At 37.4% G+C, this 19,950-nt stretch overlaps 1 protein-coding gene across 5 annotated transcripts in view; it reads left to right on the forward strand.

Moving 5' to 3' along the window:
• The window catches only part of atp8a1 (ATPase phospholipid transporting 8A1), a 124,833-nt gene that overhangs the window by 19,786 nt on the left and 85,097 nt on the right, over positions 1 to 19,950 (forward strand). For all 5 annotated transcript variants that reach the window (XM_074649290.1, XM_074649287.1, XM_074649289.1 and 2 more), the window contains exons 3-6: positions 9,144 to 9,243; positions 11,576 to 11,674; positions 16,282 to 16,327; positions 16,817 to 16,857. In XM_074649290.1, the coding sequence (XP_074505391.1) occupies positions 9,144 to 9,243; positions 11,576 to 11,674; positions 16,282 to 16,327; positions 16,817 to 16,857 (286 nt within the window). The remainder of the gene's footprint in view (positions 1 to 9,143; positions 9,244 to 11,575; positions 11,675 to 16,281; positions 16,328 to 16,816; positions 16,858 to 19,950) is intronic.

Here is a 19,950-nt window from a genome sequence, read left to right on the forward strand (position 1 = left end):
CTGCTGGCTATTAGAAAGAATGCAAGTTTAAGTCACTTAAGCATTGGCTTCACTTTTTTGACCCGAGTTGCCCTCTGGGTCTAAGACGTAGCATTACCACTGCTTGAGTGGTATTCCATGTGAACTTAATACTTGGGAAGTAGTAAAGTTTATGTGGTCCACATTTATAGCTTACCTAAATTAACCCTGGAGTGCCACCCAAGCAGTGGTAATGATAGAGGGTTGTAGTTTCTGCGGTGGTCTGTTTGTACCGCCTTCAAAGCATAATGCATCGCTGCTTGTCGTACGTCTCTTCCTTATGCATTAAGCTGGGCATTGTGAGCTTTGTGGCTTTTCTTTTGTGTGCTGGGAAACAAAACGCCATCTACTCTCAATGCAGCCACAATGGTGCAGAGGAATGGAATTACACAATGGTCTGCCACACTATGTCCACATACATCCCGATTTTGAGTCACACTTTTGTCCCTCACTAAGCTGAGGAAGCAACAAAATTCTGTTAGCCATTAAAATAAGGCGTCACACCAGTCACACAAGGTTGACCTCTATCACTTATCATCCAGCATTCCCAGTGTGGTTATGTAAAGTGCTTTTAAAGATGCTTTCCCCATGTCACTTAAAATTGTATCCTCCTAGCTGCTTTAAAAATTCAAACTGGAAGTTGTATTCTCTCAAGGGTTTTGCTGTTTAAGCTATTTCTGACCTGGTAATGGCAACCCAGAGGCCATTTCTGCTTTTCATGGTGATCTGCAGCACTTTACCTTTAACCCTACATTAACCATCAGAGTCACAAGCAAAACGGTTGAATTAGAGCATGCCTAGACCGTGTGGCTGCTACTTAAATGTCAGCCTCGGGAGAATCTCTTGACAGCAAGCAGTCTTGACGATTCAGAATCCATTTTAAGGGCCGTTTTGAGCTTATGTTGTGAAAATTGTGTCTTGAAGAGAAAGAAATGTATGACACTTTGTAAACGTTCTGCCCTCCTCTGGTGTGTGAGTAAATAGCAGAGTGATCTACAATATATTTTACCTTAAAACTTTGTATTCAACCTTCCTAAGATGACTTTTGAATATAATCCCCATAGTTCAGACAGAGCAGTGGTTTTGATGTGCAAGAGAAAGGGCTGTTCTACAGGTACTATGACAGCAACCTCAGCCATATGATATTTCATAAAAACCTCCAAGATTTGTATCACCGGTGGCGCCTTAGTCCAGATAAACCAGACCGGCCCGTTTTATCCTGTTGGTCCTCTTAGAGGAGCGCAGTGCTTTTAGCATTAAAGGTCAGGCTGGTTGGGTCAGGCCGTCCTCTGTCAAGGAATATTACTGTTAGCATTCCTGCTGCATGAGCAGCTTGAGATGTGTATGTGCTTACACAGACTATAAAGCTATAAAGTGAACATGAATATTAAATGAAAAATGCAAGCGTGCTGGTGGTTATGCCATTTGTTAGGTCAGCTTCATGTATTGACATGACAAATAACAGACGCAAGCAGCTAAGAACATTGCAGAATATCTTCCTTACTCCAGTTTGTTTCTTTGAATTACTCAACTGTAGGAAAAAGGCTGCTGATGCTACCTTATTTTAGTTGTTAAGCTCCTTTTGTAGTGGATATCACAGTGTCACATATCATTTTTTGAGTTTTACTTTTGGTTTGGTTATTAATTATTAATAGACTCAGGACAAGGAGCATTTGCAATCAAGACTTAGCATTATAAACCTGTTTGGAGTGTAGCGACCAGCTGTCAGAATTACATCACTGCCCACCTGTCAACAGTTTCTCACAGTTAACAGATGGGTGTTGGTTGAATGATATTGCATCAGAGAAGTTTAAGTAATATGGCCATAGACTGTGTATTAGAAGTGGACGTAGTCATCGTCACGTCACTCATTAGTTCGTGGACTGACGATTTGAATCCTCGAGTTCGGCATTTTGGCCATCGCCATCTTGTTTTTTTTGCTACCAGAGGTGACACGAGACGGTGGAGCTAAGTACAACCGAACGCTGAATAAGACATTTATGAAAACACACTATGAAAGGGTTAAAGCTGTAAGACAAAACACAAACAACTCCCAGACTGGACAATGCTGTGGTAGCGACCTGTCAATCACAAAGTAGCAACGCCCTAAAGCATACCCTGTTTTATGGTCTATTTGATTCTGAATAGGACAATAATTTACTAAATGAACATCATGCTGTATTGAAGAAGACTTGAAACTAGCGATTGAGTCCATAAACTCATGTTTACAGTGTTTACTGAGGTAATAAATCAAGTGAGAAGAAGAGGCTCATTTTGTCATTGACTTATATACAATCAGACTAACTTTTGCAACCAGAGGAGTCGCCCCCCTGCTGGCTATTAGAAAGAATACAAGTTTAAGGCGCATTGGCTTCACTTTACAGCCCCGGAGGTTGCCCACTGAATATGGCCTTTGCTGTGAAAGAGCACCTCTGCATATTTTAAAAATAATAGTGCATTACATTTTTGTGACCTTACCGGAGGCGGTCATTAATTCAGTGGGCGGCCTGCATTCACTGAAAAATAAAGGAAAATATCACATTAGTTCCGTTCAGCTGAAGCTCATGCTGTTAACACACAAACACTGTGGTAGATAAGATGATCAAGGTTAAATCATTATTATAGACTTTCCAATATTCGACTGATCTGAAGTATGACCGTAGCCGTCCACCTCCCAGTTTAGTCACATTCAGAATCACTTGGCTTAGATACCACTGATATCCAATCCAATACTGATACGGTACATAACATACCAGTTTTAGTGATGAACACAAGTATGCATTAAATGTTTTTAGAGATAAAAATGACTTTTCTCTGAGCACACAGTGAAGTGGATGGCAGTTTGCATGTTAATGCCTTTTCAAGCCACATTTGTTTCAGACCCACCACTTTTGGATCCGACTGTAATGCATCCAAGTTGTGTCTTGTCAAATGATTTCAGAGCTTTAAGTGCTACAGCATTATTTGAACAGTGAAGTTCACAGCTTGCAGATGCTTTTGTTGAAACTGGTAATATTTAATTTAATTAATTAATAATATTAATTCATATTAATATATTAATATTGTTATTATGTCTATAAACATTATTTGGATGGCTATTATAAAGTTGCAACTGGTGATTATAACACGTTGTTGAATGGTTAATAAATCATTTGTAAAGCATCTATAAACATTATTAGTTTCTGGTTTACAAACAAGTTCTTAAAATCTTACAAATCATTTGGTGATCATCAATGAATATATATATGTATATATATTAGAAATTATATATTGTATCATAGCTGATATGAGACAATAATTACATTTGTAAAGTATTTATTTACACACACATATATATATATTTATATATATGTAATTATTTATATAGTATTTATAAGTATTTATTTACACATATACACACATATATATATATATATATATATATATATAATAAATACTTTACTAATGTTATTATTGTCTCCTATCAGCTATGATACATATATAACTTCTAAACTAATTATTTCATATTACACAAACTGCTGATAAAATAACAGAAATTATAACATTATTAATAATTAGTAAATATTATTAATTATCATGTCATTGTTTGTTAACAGTAAAATAACTATTGACTAAGTTTAATTAATTACCAATTTACCATCAATGATGGTTATTATAAAGTGTAACCGTAGTTTTTGAATCCTAAATGTGCCCAAAAATTCACCTCAAGCCACGGAGGCCCGTCAGGCTTTAGGCTGCTCTAAAGACCAAATTAGTTCAAGAGGATTGGTTGCTGTCTCAAAGTGACCTGTGGAGACTCTTACAGGAGCGGATCTGTGATAAATGGTGCATCTAATCTTAACAAGCAGCTCTCACAGGTTTCTTCTTGCTCTCATTCTCCCTCTGCAGCATCACTACCTGCAGAATCACACAGATGTACATGTATGTGACTCCTGCCTCATAACAGAAGCAGCACCCTGCTCTGCTCTCTCTTGTATGCATGAGGATCGTTGTGGATTGTTTATTCAGCTGAACTGGCTGCTGGCAGATCTGGTTGTAATGTAAAGGTTGATTAATCGCTGAGATGTTGACAACTCATCCTATGGCAAACAGGCGTGGTTCTACTATACAAACCATTTTACTGTTATGTAGCTATGAAATGCTAATATTACACGTCTTGTGTGGAAAACAAGGGACAATTGTGACGTGAGTAGACACAGACAGACAAAGACACAAACACACAACGCGCACATTGACTACTTATGACTAATTTTGAGCTTCTCTTTCTAACAGTATAACATAATAGATACTTAACTGTGCACATGACACACATAATTAAGTTCACCCTCACATTTAACCATTGAGTTGCAGTAATACTTGTATACAATGTTACATATACAAATAGAAGCACATCTTGAAAGGATATTAAACAGGAAGTCCTTCAGCCGTAAAGGCTACTGGCCCAACCAGTTGTTCAACAGTATGAAGTTCTGTGTACAGTTGTGTTTGCATACCAAATTAGTTGGACAAGGAGCGACCTATATCATCATCCTTTATGCCTTTATCTAACCACCTGTCCGACAATCACCATAGAGAAATTCTGTGTACATTTAGATTTTAACCCACAAGGAAATTCTGATTCATATCACGCTTTTGCAAATGAACTGTCTGAATCGACTGTGATTGTATGAGCTTCAGGGGCTAGCTGAGCTGGCGGCCTTGGCTGATTTGATTATCTCTTTTGTGGTTGAATATATGCCGGTAAATCCTGCTGGCCCTTCAAACTGGCAGAGATTGACCACCTAGACAGTGTACTGTATATAACAAATGTGATACAACTCATTAGTTTTGTCACTTTTTTTGTATGTTAGCTTAGTTTAATTATATTATTCTACTTAATGGATGTGAAATTTCAAATTGGAACCTTTTTTTGATGATTTTTTGTAATTTAGAAGTGATGAGAAAATAAAAGTGTGTGTTTTACTCTGGCAACCCAAAGCTCATCAACAGTTAAATCTTAAGTCATGTTTCCTGTTGCTTTTAAAGGTTTGTTTACAGAACGCAAACATGTTTACAAGCAAAACAGGCCTATATTTTCAATTATGATCATGTCAATATACCTATTATTATTTATGGTCAAAAATAAATGGAAAATCCAATTATTGTTGTTAAAAATATCGAAATATCGATATATATTGATACTTACTATTTGAAACGGTTTCAATACTCAGTTTCCACACTATTGATACACGGTTACCAGCTGCGCTTTCTGCTCTCTCTTCTCTCCGACAGTGTGTTGACACACACACACACACACACACACACACACACACCGCTGTTTATCTTTTAATAAAAATCTAAAATTTGATGCCCTCAATGTTCTGTAAATTTTCCCCGTGGTATCGAAAATGGTATTGAATATCAATATTTGTCAAGGTATTGTATCAAAGTTAGAAATTCCAGTATCGTGACAACACTAACCCCAACCAATATGTCAAGTGCTAATGTATTTTATTGTGAAAAGCGCGTATACAGTTTTTAAAAAAATAAGTAAATCAGAAATAATTCCCAAATTCTGAAATGTCAAACCAAATTTTGATAAATGTAAAACTGTTGCAGCAGCGAAACAACTTTTGCAGATTACATGACATTGTTTTTTTTTTTTAACCCTCCATTTGAGCTGAATGAATGAATAGATAATCTTTATGCAAAAGTAACACACAGATCTTTGGATAGACGGGGAGTTTCAAGCTTATAGTGGTGCAGGAATGAGTCCTAAAACCCGAAAAATGAGTTAGCATTTTAGCACTTCCGGTTCCCTCGTCTGAAAGTCAATGTTTTTTTTTTTTAATGGGTTTTTAATTGGATGCCTGAAATAACATCTGTGGTTAACACAAGCTTAAAAGATTTTAACGTTTTGTTCTACAACGTAAAATACGTCCGTAATTATCCCACTCGTCGACTATCTTATTTTCTGCAATAATCCAAAACCCAATGGATAAATCCCATTGGCTTTTGGTTGAGGGAACCCCGTGAAATTCTAACTTCCACGTTGGCCTAAAAAATACGTCATCCCTGCACCGCTTTATTTACTGTGATAGTTTTCATCTGGCGACAGCTGGTTAACATTTGTTTCTATTCGTGGCTCCTGGCAGCCCATTTAGAGTCTACCAGGGCCCATGGGTGGTCATGCCCCAGTCATTTTAAACAACCTAATCTGCTGTTATTACCAATCATGAACATTTTGCAGGTCATGGTGCAGATTAGTACATCCTTATCACCTGTTGGCTCTCCTCCTGGTCTCCCTTTTTGTGTGTTAACATGTGTTTTCAGTGCTTTTTATCTGTGGAATTAGGGAGTTGTTAGATTTTGTCATATCTTTAGCAACATGATTTTAATTGCATTTTAAACCACTTATACATGTTGGAATCTCATGGGAATGTTTAGAAAAGATGTGAGGTGTGGCTAAAAGAGGAATCCAACAAAACACTGACATGTCAAATGTCCACTTGACAGTTGTTTAACTTGCCAAATCTAGTTTTAACTTATAAGACAAAACAAAATAGACATTCGTAATGACTTGCCGTAATGTCAAACCTTTCTACTGTGCTGGAAATGCTGATGGATGACATCAAAAGTTCTTCTGATCTGTGCCTATAGTCTGGATCTCTGTGAGTGAGTGAGTGAGTGAGTGGAGGAGGTGCTTCTCTCGTATCGTCTTCTTGATCCTCAGGGCACTGCCAGGAAATAAAATGTGAGATCCATAATCATCCATTAAGCAGAGTGTTAAATGAGCTCTTTATCTTGCCCTGCCTCAGCGGAGGAAGTAGTAACTAGAGAGTAGGACCCACCATGCTTTATAGTACTACCCCATGAGATCAGAGATAAGGATGGAGTGAAGAAAATAAAGCGATAAGCAGAAAGATGATCTCAAAGACAAGATGACAGATGTGTTGAAAGAGAGAAACGATGGAGCCAGGGCCTTTAGGCTGCACCAGCAACTATTTCTTTGTGTCTAAAGGGATAAACTGGGACTGTAACTATGCATTAGCACTACCAGGCTCTATCTGTCTAATACCCAGTGGGGACACCTGTACTAACTATTATTGCACTCATGGTATTGTTGTGGGCTTTGGATGATGTATGGCAAAGTCTTTCACAACAGTTAGTAGGTTACTGTACTGAGGAGTATTTCACACACACTTTGTACACACATACTGTATCTTTGTTTCAACATTAATCAGCCAAATACATTCCACTTCCTGGTATGTATATGTCTGACTCAACTTTAGTGGCTATATGATGGCAAACTTTGAACTTCCTCTTATGATGACGATGTACCACAAACTAATAAATGCATATTTAATGATAACCAGCAACCTCGTTACAATACTGCTTCCATATAATGTACGGTTATAGCTGCCTGCCTTTATATGAATTTGTTAGTAAATTACCTAACCTCGCATTTCTTTTCTTTTAGTTTGTTGTGTTACAAGGAACTGTCCTCATCTTTAAACTCACATGAGGCACATAAGGCCTGTAGAAATACACAAATATATTCAAATCGATTTGCATGTCATGTGTTTGTCTTTTTAAAATGATAACACCATTACATAAAGATAACTAGACGTCACCCTACATACCTTCAGTTTTAAAACTGTTTATTATTCTATGAAAGCAAATTAAGGCTGGGAGGATTTTTATTCTATAAGCAACTAAACACCCAAAATATATATACCACTGAACTTTTAAAGTATTGAAATATTTTACTTTGAAAACCATCTATCAGCAACTGAATTTTCTTATTTTACTAATTTATTTGGTTTGAATTTCCCTTTGTGACATTTCAAGTTGTGCAATTTCCAAATCGAGTGGCTCAAATTGGTTTGAGGAAATTCAGACACCAAAATTCAAGATGAAAAATTCAAACTTGACGATTTTGACACCAAGGATAATCAATCAAGCCTGAATGGAATCGATCAGACCTCTCGTATAACGTCATATAATCTAAGAAAGTGAAGTTGAGATGAGATTTTTTTTTTTTTAAATAGCATACATCCAGTGGTTAAATTTTACAATTTCCAATTAATATGACTTGTCTTTGCTGCCATATTATTCTGCTATATCAGATGAAAATGTATTTTTTTAGCATGGCTCAGTAAATATGAAACTCTGACTAAAGACTTTGTTGCATGAAACACAGTTGACCCTTTCTTGACCCTTGATCTGACGAGCTCTTCGTCAGGCTCCTCTGTGAGGCTGGTGTCACACTGTGCTGCTGTCAGAACAATGACTCGCTCTTAGTCACTCGCTCTTAGTCACTCGCTTTCAGTCCATCCCTCTCACTCACTGTGGACAGCTCTGCGGTACCAGGCAGTCGGGATGACAGTGAATGTTAAACTGTGTTTAATACAAAATAAAAGAAACTCAATTCAATGCCCCCTTTTTCCATAACTTTACATTGTGCTTGTGGACGTGCTACAAGTGGAAAAATGCTGCAAATGTGCTCGTCAAATATGATTCAGTCTAACAGGAATATCACTAATGTTTACCTCCATATGCTTAACCCCCTTTAGACGAGTTGGAGGCTATACTCTCTGATATTCTGCAGCATATTTGTGACGGCTTTTGTGTGCGCGTGAGTAAGCACAGTGTTGCCAGTGGCTTGGCATACATCATTGCATATATGTTCTCCCAAAGTGGCTGTTCTGACTGGCTCTTTAATGCAGCTGTAAATCAGACCACTGGAGGTCTGACTCTCTCCACCAGCCTCGATATACCACCATCACCGCTAACCCCACCAAACACAGCCCCACTGCAGCGCAGGCAACATAGCTCACGTCCGCCAGGAGCTCTTTACACCCCCTCTGCCAGCTCCCTTCTTCCTCCTAATAATTCTTTATGATCATTGAGTCCACTGGTCTCTGCTGTTCATCACTCTCACACACAAACACAGACGCACCTGTCTCTGCAGCAGAAAGGACATTCTTCAATGGGTGGGGGGAGGAATTTTAGATATATTTGAATGGCTAGTTAGACAATATAAATGCTTTGCGAACATATTTTGAGAACTAACCATTTGTCTCTCTCTCTCTTGTCTCCCTCCTCCACCCGTGGCCTTGTTTCCTGCTTGATGCCGTCTTCAGCACAGCCAAATATAACGTCCTCACCTTCCTTCCCCGGTTCCTCTACTCACAGTTCAGGAGGGCAGCCAACGCCTTCTTTCTCTTCATTGCACTGTTGCAGGTAAGACGTGGTGTTGCTCTGCTTCTGTGACATAAATTTAAATTAGGGCTGTATATTTTTCATCTGGCGATACGATACATATCATGATACAGGGGTTACGATTCAATATATTGCGATATATTGCGATACTGTAAGCAGCAAGGCGATATATTGCAATTTTTTTAAAATCACATTTTAGGTAAATAAAGTCTGAGTAATATAATAACCATCATTTATAAATGGTAAATTGATAGTTAATTAAACTTAGTTGATAGTCATTTTATTGTTAACAAACAATTAAATTATAATTAATAATGTTTACTTATTATCAGTAATGCTATACTTTATGTTATTTTAACACTTTAACTGTGTAAACGTTTAAGAAATAGTTTACTAAACATCTATAAACATTACATAGATAGGTGGACCAGATATTTGTAACACTTTGTTAATAGTTAATAACATGTTTGTAAACTGTCTATAAACATTATTTGGATGGCAACTGATGATTATAATACCTTGTTAAATGGTTAATAATTGGTTTCCGGTCCATCAATCTATGTAATGTTTAAGTCATTTGGTCATCATTAACAAATACTTAGTATAGTACATAAAATGTTATAATGTGTGTAACAATAAACTGTTAATAAATACTTTACTAATGTAATCAGAATGTAATTGTTATCATCTCTTATCAGCTATGATACAATATATATAATATATAAACAAACTATTTCATATTACACAAACTAATGATAAAATAACAGAATTCATAGCATTAATAATAATTAACAATAATTATTAAATATAATTTCATTGTTTGTTAAAAGTAAAATAAATATGAACTAAATTTAATCAACTATCAATTTACATATTTAAATAAAATATTGACTGAGTTAACCTTTTCATGTAAACTATTAATAAAAAAAATCAATAGTATTTTTGAGGATCGATACAGTATCACAAAACATAATATCGCAATACTTTTTATATTTTCTTACATCCCTAATTTAAATACAAATAAACTCTATTATTAATGTTAAATCACTTTATCTTTTTTATTTTATACTCTTTGCCATGACCTAGACACCATCTCCAAAGGTCATGTCTGTAATTTCACACAGACACGCTCGCTCTCCAACACACACACACACACACACACACACACACACACACACACACACACACACACACACACAGACTCAGTACTTTATATATCCTCATAATGAATAATACATGTAATACTATGTGTTCCTCCTTTAAAGGGAAACTAGATTTGCCTGCAGGCTCAACACAGCATACTGCATATCACATCTCTTGGAAATGCATGGGGTGCTGTGAATGGCTGTACACACTGTGTTTTGTTCCTTTACTGTACCCCTACTGCTACACTGCAGTGCAGAAGCTGTGCTGTGTTTTACTTGGTGTGAAATGGGACACAGGCAACACACTCAAATAGTCCAACTGATGTGGAGCCACAATTAGAAAATCAAGGGTGATGTGAAAATCTTTAGCATTAGATTTGTTAGAGAAATAAGCTTCTCCTGGCCAGAGAGTCGCTGATTATTGGCTCGGCTCATGTTTTGATTACTGCCCAACTACAGCAGCAGATCTTAGCAGCTCTGGCACTGTTTTGATTTAGATACTAGCAGAACAAAGACAGACTAGCCTTGAGGAAGTTTGCAGGGTTTTGCCTGCATACTGTAGGTCAACATTAATCTCCTTTTAAGAACACTTAAAGCCTCAACCACCAATCATTACTACACGATTCAAAGGAGCCAAAAATCCATGTCTCAGGTGTTCAAGAGCTTTGCAGAAAAGATGAAATAATGAGAGAAGGAAGATATAGAACTGAGATTCTGTCTTTACCTACAGTATATCCGTGCTGACAGACTAGCCTACATTAATGAGAGCTTTGAGGATGGGAAAGGGCTCTATCCAGCGACCTTGAAGGAGCTGCTTTGAAAAGCAGCCAGTGTGAATCTTCATTACCTGCCTTGTCGATGTTGTGACCTTGAATAAAACATCTATGCAGATGAGGGAGACGAGAGATCTATTTCGTTCAAGTTTCCTTCGAGCGGTATAACAGGGACGATCTCCTGTGGCCCTCGCTTGGCTTTAATTACGCTGCTGTTTGACTGTTAATTTTGAAAGACTTAAAATAGACAAATCATTAAACATTCAGTGGTAAGGAGAGCAGTATAATAGCACTAAGAAAGTTGTTTGTGCTGAATAAACCTCCTTGAAAACTGCATTTATTTTGGAATAGAATCCATCAAAATCAGCGGCTGGTTGAAGTTTTGAGCGATGAACTTGTAGTCTGCTTCAGCAATATTCTCATTTTCTCGTTTAGCAAATCCCAGATGTGTCCCCCACTGGTCGCTGGACCACACTGGTGCCGCTGCTCTTCATCCTGGTGGTGGCTGCTGTCAAGGAGTTCATTGAGGATCTGGTAAGAATATTATTTGATACTAGCTTCGGTGTTTGTTTCACCCTGTCGAAAGATCTCGCTTTCTGTGAGAAAGTTGGACTTGTATTGTATTTTAAAAACAATACAGAGTGTGTTCAGATTAGTTTTGTGGCTTGAATATATACAGTATGATCTTATCCTCTTACAAAAAGGTTTGTCATATGATGTTGTCTTTAACGTGATATTAACTGAGAGCCGTCATCTGTCCTAGAAAAACATCATTACTGCAGGAATTAAGAGATCAGTGAGATCACTCAGTCAGCAGGTATAAAAAGTCAAACAACAAACTTTTGAAGGCCCAATGTCGCATATGGTTTAAAGCCACTTTTGCATCCCAGCTATCACATCATTGTGCTTAATGAATGCAGACAGTATGGACACATTGGCCATATGTAGTAGAGTGTGGAAAATATGTTTGCAGCATTATCTTCAATTTGTTTGTGCAATATAAGTCATTTTTATCCATATATTCTATTAAATATACTGAACGGCCAAATGCACTTAACAATACCTATCGAAAGACAATTGTGAGTACATGAAATACATGAAGTAAAATTAAATTCTCTGAAAATTTGACTCTATTTTATTGGTATAGTAGGTTGGAGTGATGTACCTTAACTGTCCTCCTGTAGAGAGTGTGGTCTTTTGTTTTGTCTCATACTGTACAATATGTCCTCTGAGTGGTTCCCTGATAGTTATATGACCACAGCAGGAGACTCCCCAACATATAGACACATCATCAGACTTAGACATGCATACGCACACATTCATATCCGAGGTCACAGCTGTGCCCACTGCACCCGCAGTACTCATTCAGTCAATTAACCTAGATACTGAACGCTCATGCACAAAGGCAGTTAGTACTAACAAAACAAAACAACTGTCTGCCCTCCAGCAACTCTGAACTGTTGAACAGATGCTTTAAAAAAACAACCAAAAACCTTATGCAATTTATCTTGTATGAAAGGTTGATTTCAGTGTTATTTTGTTTGGGTTGAATCTTTTTATTGTATGAATTCTTGTTTTCTAGGAAGCTAAAAGCTTCAAAATGTGTTTGTGTCTGTGTTGGCAAGTAATCCACTCAAGCCCTTCTGAACTAAGTGAGGGAATGTTGCATTGTACTGTATTGCAGTGACCCTGCAATGCGATCCTCTATGCAGGTCCCAGCGGACAGTTACTCTATACTATTAGGCTCTATCTCGTGCTGAAGGGACCAGCGCAGCACTTTCTCTCTCTCGGCCTGTTGTGGAAAACATGGGAACGGAGTGGTGATGACTCTGTCTTCTTTATCGCTGAAGGTCACCTGCACACGCGTCTGTTCCCTGCGCTGCGCTGTCCCTCACAAGTTGACCTGACAGGGCAACATCGACCCCTAACTTCATGAATCATGCACTACGGACACATACTGCACAGCACATATCTTACCTTGTTGCTGGCTGCCTCTGCTGCAGCAGACTCAGGCTGTTAGTTCTGAGTAGTTCAACTATCTTTCAGCTTAAAGGGATAGTTCGGGTGTTTTCAAGTGGGGTTGTATGAGTTACTTATCCATAGTCGGTGTATTACCTACAGTAGATGATGGTCGGCACGCCCCCAGTTTGGAGAAGCAGACAAGAGATACCGCACAGAGGAAAAGCAATAAACGACTGTGGACGGGGCCAGCAGCAAAACGTATTTAAGTCACCTAAAGGAAAGGCCTACTTAAAAAAAATCAATATCATTTAAACGTACCTTATTTTTAGAATATTTTCGCCGCTTTACCTTGCTGTCAGACAGCCCTTTCCGACGGGGAACTGAAGCCGTTGTATCCATCTATGCTCTCGCCAAAGTCACCAGACTCCATTGAAAAATTCTGTAATTTTGTGACTTTGGTGAATCCGAACTAACCAAAGTGACAAAAAAAACCCCCCGCTTGAGGCAGCTGTAGACAAGCAACTTCCCTGTTCTGCAAGGAAAAATAACTGTTTTTTTCAAAGGAGTCTGGTTGCTTTGGCGAGAGCATAGATAATGGCTTCAGTTCCCCATCAGAAACATAGACTGTATAACTGTCTCACGGCAAGGTAAACCAATGAAAACATAGCGTACACTTAAACTGATATAGATTTGTTTAGGTGAGCCTTGCTTTTAGGTGACTGTCTGCTTCTCCGAACTGGGGGCGTGCCGACCGTGATCTACTGTAAGTAATACACTGACTATGGATAAGTACCTCCTACGACCCCAATTGAAAACACCCAAACTATCCCTTTAAAATGTTTCCAGTCAAACCGAAATGAAAACAGCTGTTAAACCTCTCACTGCTGCGTCACTTTAGCAGGTTAATCAAGGTTACATTGCAGATGCTCTACCCTTTCTATCTTCTGCTGCTTTCAGTTTTCCCCCTCCATAGCTGAAGTCTACAGAGGCCTGATACTGCAGTATTTACGCATAACCTCTGCATGCTACCCGCCCTCCACTGCGCTGTGATTACACACATCATCTCAATACAGTACATCTCCATTTTCTCCATGTCCATCGGGACAGAAGGAGCGAGAGAGGAAGAAGCAGAGAGAGAATATGAGAGGGGAGAAAGGCAGGAAAAGTTGTGGAGCAACGTATATAAATACTGATTCACTCCTACTACACGTTTATGAATAGAGGAGGCCGGTCCGTACAGCTAGAACAGATAGTTTGGATGAATGAAATTAGCTGACAGCTCTTGCACAGGGGGTGATGAATGAGCTTTGTAAAGGTCTACTCTACTAGCAAACTTTCTTTCTGGGCACAGTGCAGCTGGTAAAAGGTTGAAGCACACAGACACAGCCAGCCGATTCATTAGCATGTTGCAGGGATATTAAAACAAATTTGATTCAACTGGAGCCTGAAAAAGAAGTTGGAGGGCAGAGAGGAGAAGAGTTGAAGGATAAGAAACAGACATGCTGAAAGAGAGAGAATCCTACAAGAGTGGATGGAACAAAAGTGCAAGAGAAAAGCCAGATTCAGTTTATTTATAGCTTTCATATACATAGGTTTTGATATGACTGGGTAATAGCAGCTGTAGCAGACAGATGTTTTTGTGACTGTAAGGTTGCTAGCTTGAGTCCACAGGTCATCTGGCTATGGAGAGTGAACACCTCTTTTCCTTTAGCAGCTGTGTATTGATGCAAACCACTTCACCTTCAGCTGCTCTGGTTTCTCAGTGAGCAGCAACTTTTTTCCCCCTCCTGAAACGTACAGTACAGTGTGCCAAATTACCCAAATTAGCTCTAAATTGAATTACAATTAGACTAAATTAGAATGAATCTTCAAAGTAAACAGATTATTAGTGGATATGTCCTCTCCTCGCTAATCGAGTACAGCACATGTTGCTTTTAGGAGCTACATTGTAAAACACAGTTATTATTTATATGAGACGGACGCAGCAACACATTATTACTCAGCGTGATGCTAGTTGACAAGCTGTCCCTCGGAATCAGCTGTTGAAGTCACAGTTGATTGCATGACTGTTCAGCAGACAAGAGGGACATGAGGGGAAGTAATACTGCTGATTAGTATTATGATGCAGCCACATACAGCACATATAGGAGAGATTGTTAAGTCTGTATGTGGACTTCAATGTCAAATACACTAAATACTGCTTGATTGAGAATTATTATTTTTGTGAGTGGAGCCTGATGGCTTTGAAGACGGTGACATAACGGCTTCAGTTCCCTGCCAGAAAGGGCTGTATGGCGAGGTAAAGCTGTGAAAATATTCTAAATTTAGCGTACACTTAAATTGATATTTAAATTGATATTGATTTTTTTTAGGTAGCTCAAATACAGCCCTTTCTGACGGGGAACTAAAGCTGTTATATCGTTCTCTTCAAAGCCACCAGACTACCTTCATAAAAACAATAATTTTACCTCGCAGAACACGAGAGTATACATACAACCCCTCTTCAAAAAAATCCAAACTAACCCTCTCAGTTATTTCCAAACTTAGCACAGCTAACGTTGACACTTCATAACCTTATTGATTAGCTTTATGATTATCTTACTTTGGTAACGTCACTGCTTTTTGCAACGGCTGAATGGGCGATTCCATTTGAAAAAAAAAAAAAAAAGCAGATGGACCCGCCCTTTAAAGTTTTCCTTGTCCAAGTTAAGCTGCTAGATATGCATACTGTTTTTCTCTGTGTAAGCTGAGTTGCAAAGGGTTAAGCATCAACATTACCAAGACTTATTGGGGCCTCCAGTGCAAAAACTCTATGCTGTCATGGTACTGTAGGGGTCATTGGACGAAGGCATCACTCAGATGCCATTCTACATAATGGGAGTCTGTGCATTGTGATGGTTGTGTAGTCCTAGTGAGAATATTCACATAAACTCTGCAGTCCGTGCAAAGGTGTAATCTTTCTTCAGCTTGTAACTGCAGACTTTGATAAATAGTAAGAGGTGCTACACAGCGTCAGCCTCTTCAGGCCATTTCCACCTATAAAATCAGAGAAGTTGAGGCTTTTGTAATCCAGGCTAGTTTGATTAATGAATGGTTTCTTTTCTCCCTTGTTTGTTTGTTGTTACTTTTTAATTAATGTATATCAGATGATAATATGTGTGTTCTTTTCTTCCTTACAGAAACGTCACAATGCTGACGGCATTGTCAACAAAAAGGAATGTCAAGGTATTGAAAAACATCTTCCTCTTCAGGTTTTTGAGAAGAGAAGCTAATGTGTTGTTGGTTTTAATAGAAAACATTCTACTGTTTTTAGTGTAAATTATTCACATTGCCAACAAGCAAGTAATCTAGAGCTGCAACAATTAATTAAAGTTGTCAGTTATTACATTTCCAGCTTCTTAAATGTGAATAATTGCTGGTCTCTTTCCTCCTCTATGACTGTAAACTGAATATCTTTGAGTTGTGGACAAAATAAGACATTTGAGGACGTCATCTTCGGCTTTTGGGAAACATTTTATAGACCAAACAACTAATCGATTAATCGAGAAAATAATCAACAGATTAATCAACAATGAAAATAATGATTAGCTGCAGCCCTAAAGTAAAAAAAACTGATGTCTGCATTGAAACATGGCTCTTATTTTCCTTGTCTCTTCGACTTCCTCTTTCTGTCTTGCTGTAACTTCCTCGTTTCTCTCTCATTTCCCCCCACAGTCCTGAGGAATGGTGCCTGGGAGATTGTGCACTGGGAGAAGGTATGTACCCATTATGTGTCACTAATGGTTATCATCTATTGTGCTGTTGTCAATTGGAGAAATCTCTCACATACTGTACACACACACACATGCATACACCCCCTGACCCCTCTAGTATCTAGCCGCTAATTAATCCAGCGTTTCCATGTGGACGGTCATTAGAAGGCAACGCTGGAGGACAAAGAGAAGCTTCCTCTCTTCTCCCCATAATGAAACTGTTTTATTACTGTGGCTGGAACAATTTCCCTAAAAGCAGATAAAACACCAGGGAGTGCAGAAATGAGGTAGATTTGGACTGTTTGATAATTATTTATGTTGCCTCATCCATTAGAGGGTGCATTCAGCATGTAGCAGTGCAATATAAGATGAATCTTTCTTTCTGCTCTGGGGGATATGAGACAGGCAAGAAATAATAATATTGATTTATCACACAAAGTATTTGTTGATTTGTTCTTGAGAACTAAATTAACAGCAGGAGGTGTATCGTCTGTGTAAACATGCTGCCATCTAGCCTGATGATTTGCACATTATTAATACAGCAATAGATGGATATAAAATAGACAAATAGGCCAACAGATAGATGGTTGTGTGCATCAGTTATCGCAGAGGTTCCTCAATTACATCACATATTTAAGACACGATACATGCCACAACAAGATGCCAGAATAGAACGAGATATATGTGGCAGTGCGTGCGTGATATATGCTGAGTGGTTTAGGAAGTACATAAGATTAGTTTAGATTAAACTTAACTGACCTTTTCTGAATCAGAAGTTTCTGTAACTAACAAAATATTTGGTTGATGCATTTTGGTTCATGCAGAGATAAAATCACTGTGTTTCTTGCTGGTATGTGAATGTCCCCTTTATACACACAGAAATCCTCTCTAAAAAGGCTAGCTTTAAATAATTGATGCCTATTACATCTTCATCATGCATATTGTAAAAGCGGCTTCTCTCCCAAAGTTCTGTTTGGTCTCCAACTTTCTCTAACTCGTAACTCTTTCAGGGCAGCTTGAATGAGGCCAAAATGAGCACTTGTTTTTCGATTATTCTTTTGGCCAAATATCTAGATCACAATTATTAATAACGCTGTCGGTCTCCATGGTTTTGTTTTGTTACGGTTCATGCATTTTATGTAATCCTATTTTTTCAGCTGTAATAGATTTTTAAACTGTAGAGAACAAAATGTTTGGTTATTAATAATTTACCCCTGTTTTCTCATGAAATGTGTTGCTTTGTCTTTGTGTATTCACATGGTAACTGTCATGACTTTAGGCAGGTTCTACCTACTGAAGCCTACTTCCTTTGTCTTTGTAACAAAATGAATTATAATGTCCTTCTCTTTAAATCTTTGATTATGTAATTAATCAGTAGATTGGTTGCTGCTTTTTATTTTGTGATCAAATTGTATTAGTTTTAAAGATATGCATTTGAAATTATTAAAAAAAATACATAATTCAAAACAAAAAATGATTGAAAAAATAATACAAAATATATAAAAAATAAGAAAGCTATACTATAAATAAATAAATAATGATAATAATAAATACCCCCCCCCAAAAAAATAACTTAACATGCTTTTTGTGTTATTGCCGCCATTGATCAAAATTGATTTTTTAAATTTTCTTGGTTTAAGAAGTATGCATTCAAAATTATTAACAAAAATACATAATTCAAAACGAAATATTAATCATTATTATTGTTATTATTAATGATAATAATAACAATAATAATAATAATACCAATAATAATAATGATAATAATAATAAATATACAAAAAATAAACTGAAAACATAAAAATTAAAATAAATATAAAATTATGTATAAAATATGCTATAAAAAAGTTTAAAAAAAATAATAATATTACTTAACTGCTTTTTTTTGTTATTGCCACCATGGATCAGAATTGATTTTTAATTAATGAATTTTAATAATTAGTTTTTTTTTTTTTTAATTTACAACATTAATGGCTAAAGAATAGACATTAAGTTATGAATGCAACAGACCTTTTGTGCAGCTATGTGGAGCTTGTTACATGTTACGTCATGGCTCATTTTTCACCAGTTTTTATGACTGAAAATGTTGATAAATACAATTTTTGTTTCCTGTGAAGTTGATGAATGATGGAATATGCTGAGTGGTTACACCTGTTATGCAAAGTTCAGCAGTAATAGAAAGAAGACTCCAGCTGTTTCATCTACTATGTTGACTGTTTTAATGTACTTACCTTTTTTCCCTCACCAGCTGTGTGTTTTTGCTTCTGACGTAGAACTCTGTTCTGTTTCCATTTATGCTGTTTTATAGGTCGTGCACAGCAGTAACCAGTTTATTTTCGCAGGTTGAGGTGGGCGATATTATTAGAGTAAATGGCAGTGATTTCGTTCCTGCAGATGCTGTCATTTTGTCATCCAGGTATAGGAGTCCACCTTGCTGCCAGACTGTGGCCAACTTCTCCCTTCTTCTCTTCTTCTTGCTCTCTCTCGGCTCTCCCTAAAGAAGTGATGGTTAGATAATACATCAAACCAAGATTGTCAAAGTGGCTTCAAAACCTGCATTTGAAATTCAAAATTTTGTTTAGTAATACATAAGTTTAAGAGTACTGTAACTGGATGTGATGCTTTGTGTCATGCACCATCATTTCTCTAGGTGGGACAGTGGTAATGTGATATTGGATTAGGATTGATCCTTCATGTCAACATACCTACCTCCTTCACCTTTTCATAAAACCATTTGGACCTCCAATGGAGCTCACGTGCATTCTGTATCTTTCTTTTAAGATGTTTTAAGTTCAAATTGATCACAAAATGTATTCAGATTTCTAACCACAACTTCCCACATACTTTGTTCTGAATATGATATTAAATTATATATTAAAACCTCTGTCTAATATCATGTTTTTCTAAATGGTTTTGTGAAAAGGAGAACAGATGACTAACCATACCCTCTGATCATAAAGGACTGATCATTGTGCTCTTCTCATTTCTCTCTCCCCTTTTACATGTTTGCTGTTTGTCTGTCTATCTGTATGTTTTCTTTTTTATCCATCCCTCCCTTTATTCCCCTCATCCTCTCCTCTCCTCTCCTCCCCCCCT

Source organism: Sebastes fasciatus, chromosome 10 (genome assembly GCF_043250625.1).
Source record: "Sebastes fasciatus isolate fSebFas1 chromosome 10, fSebFas1.pri, whole genome shotgun sequence".
Classification (NCBI taxonomy): Eukaryota; Metazoa; Chordata; class Actinopteri; order Perciformes; family Sebastidae; genus Sebastes; species Sebastes fasciatus.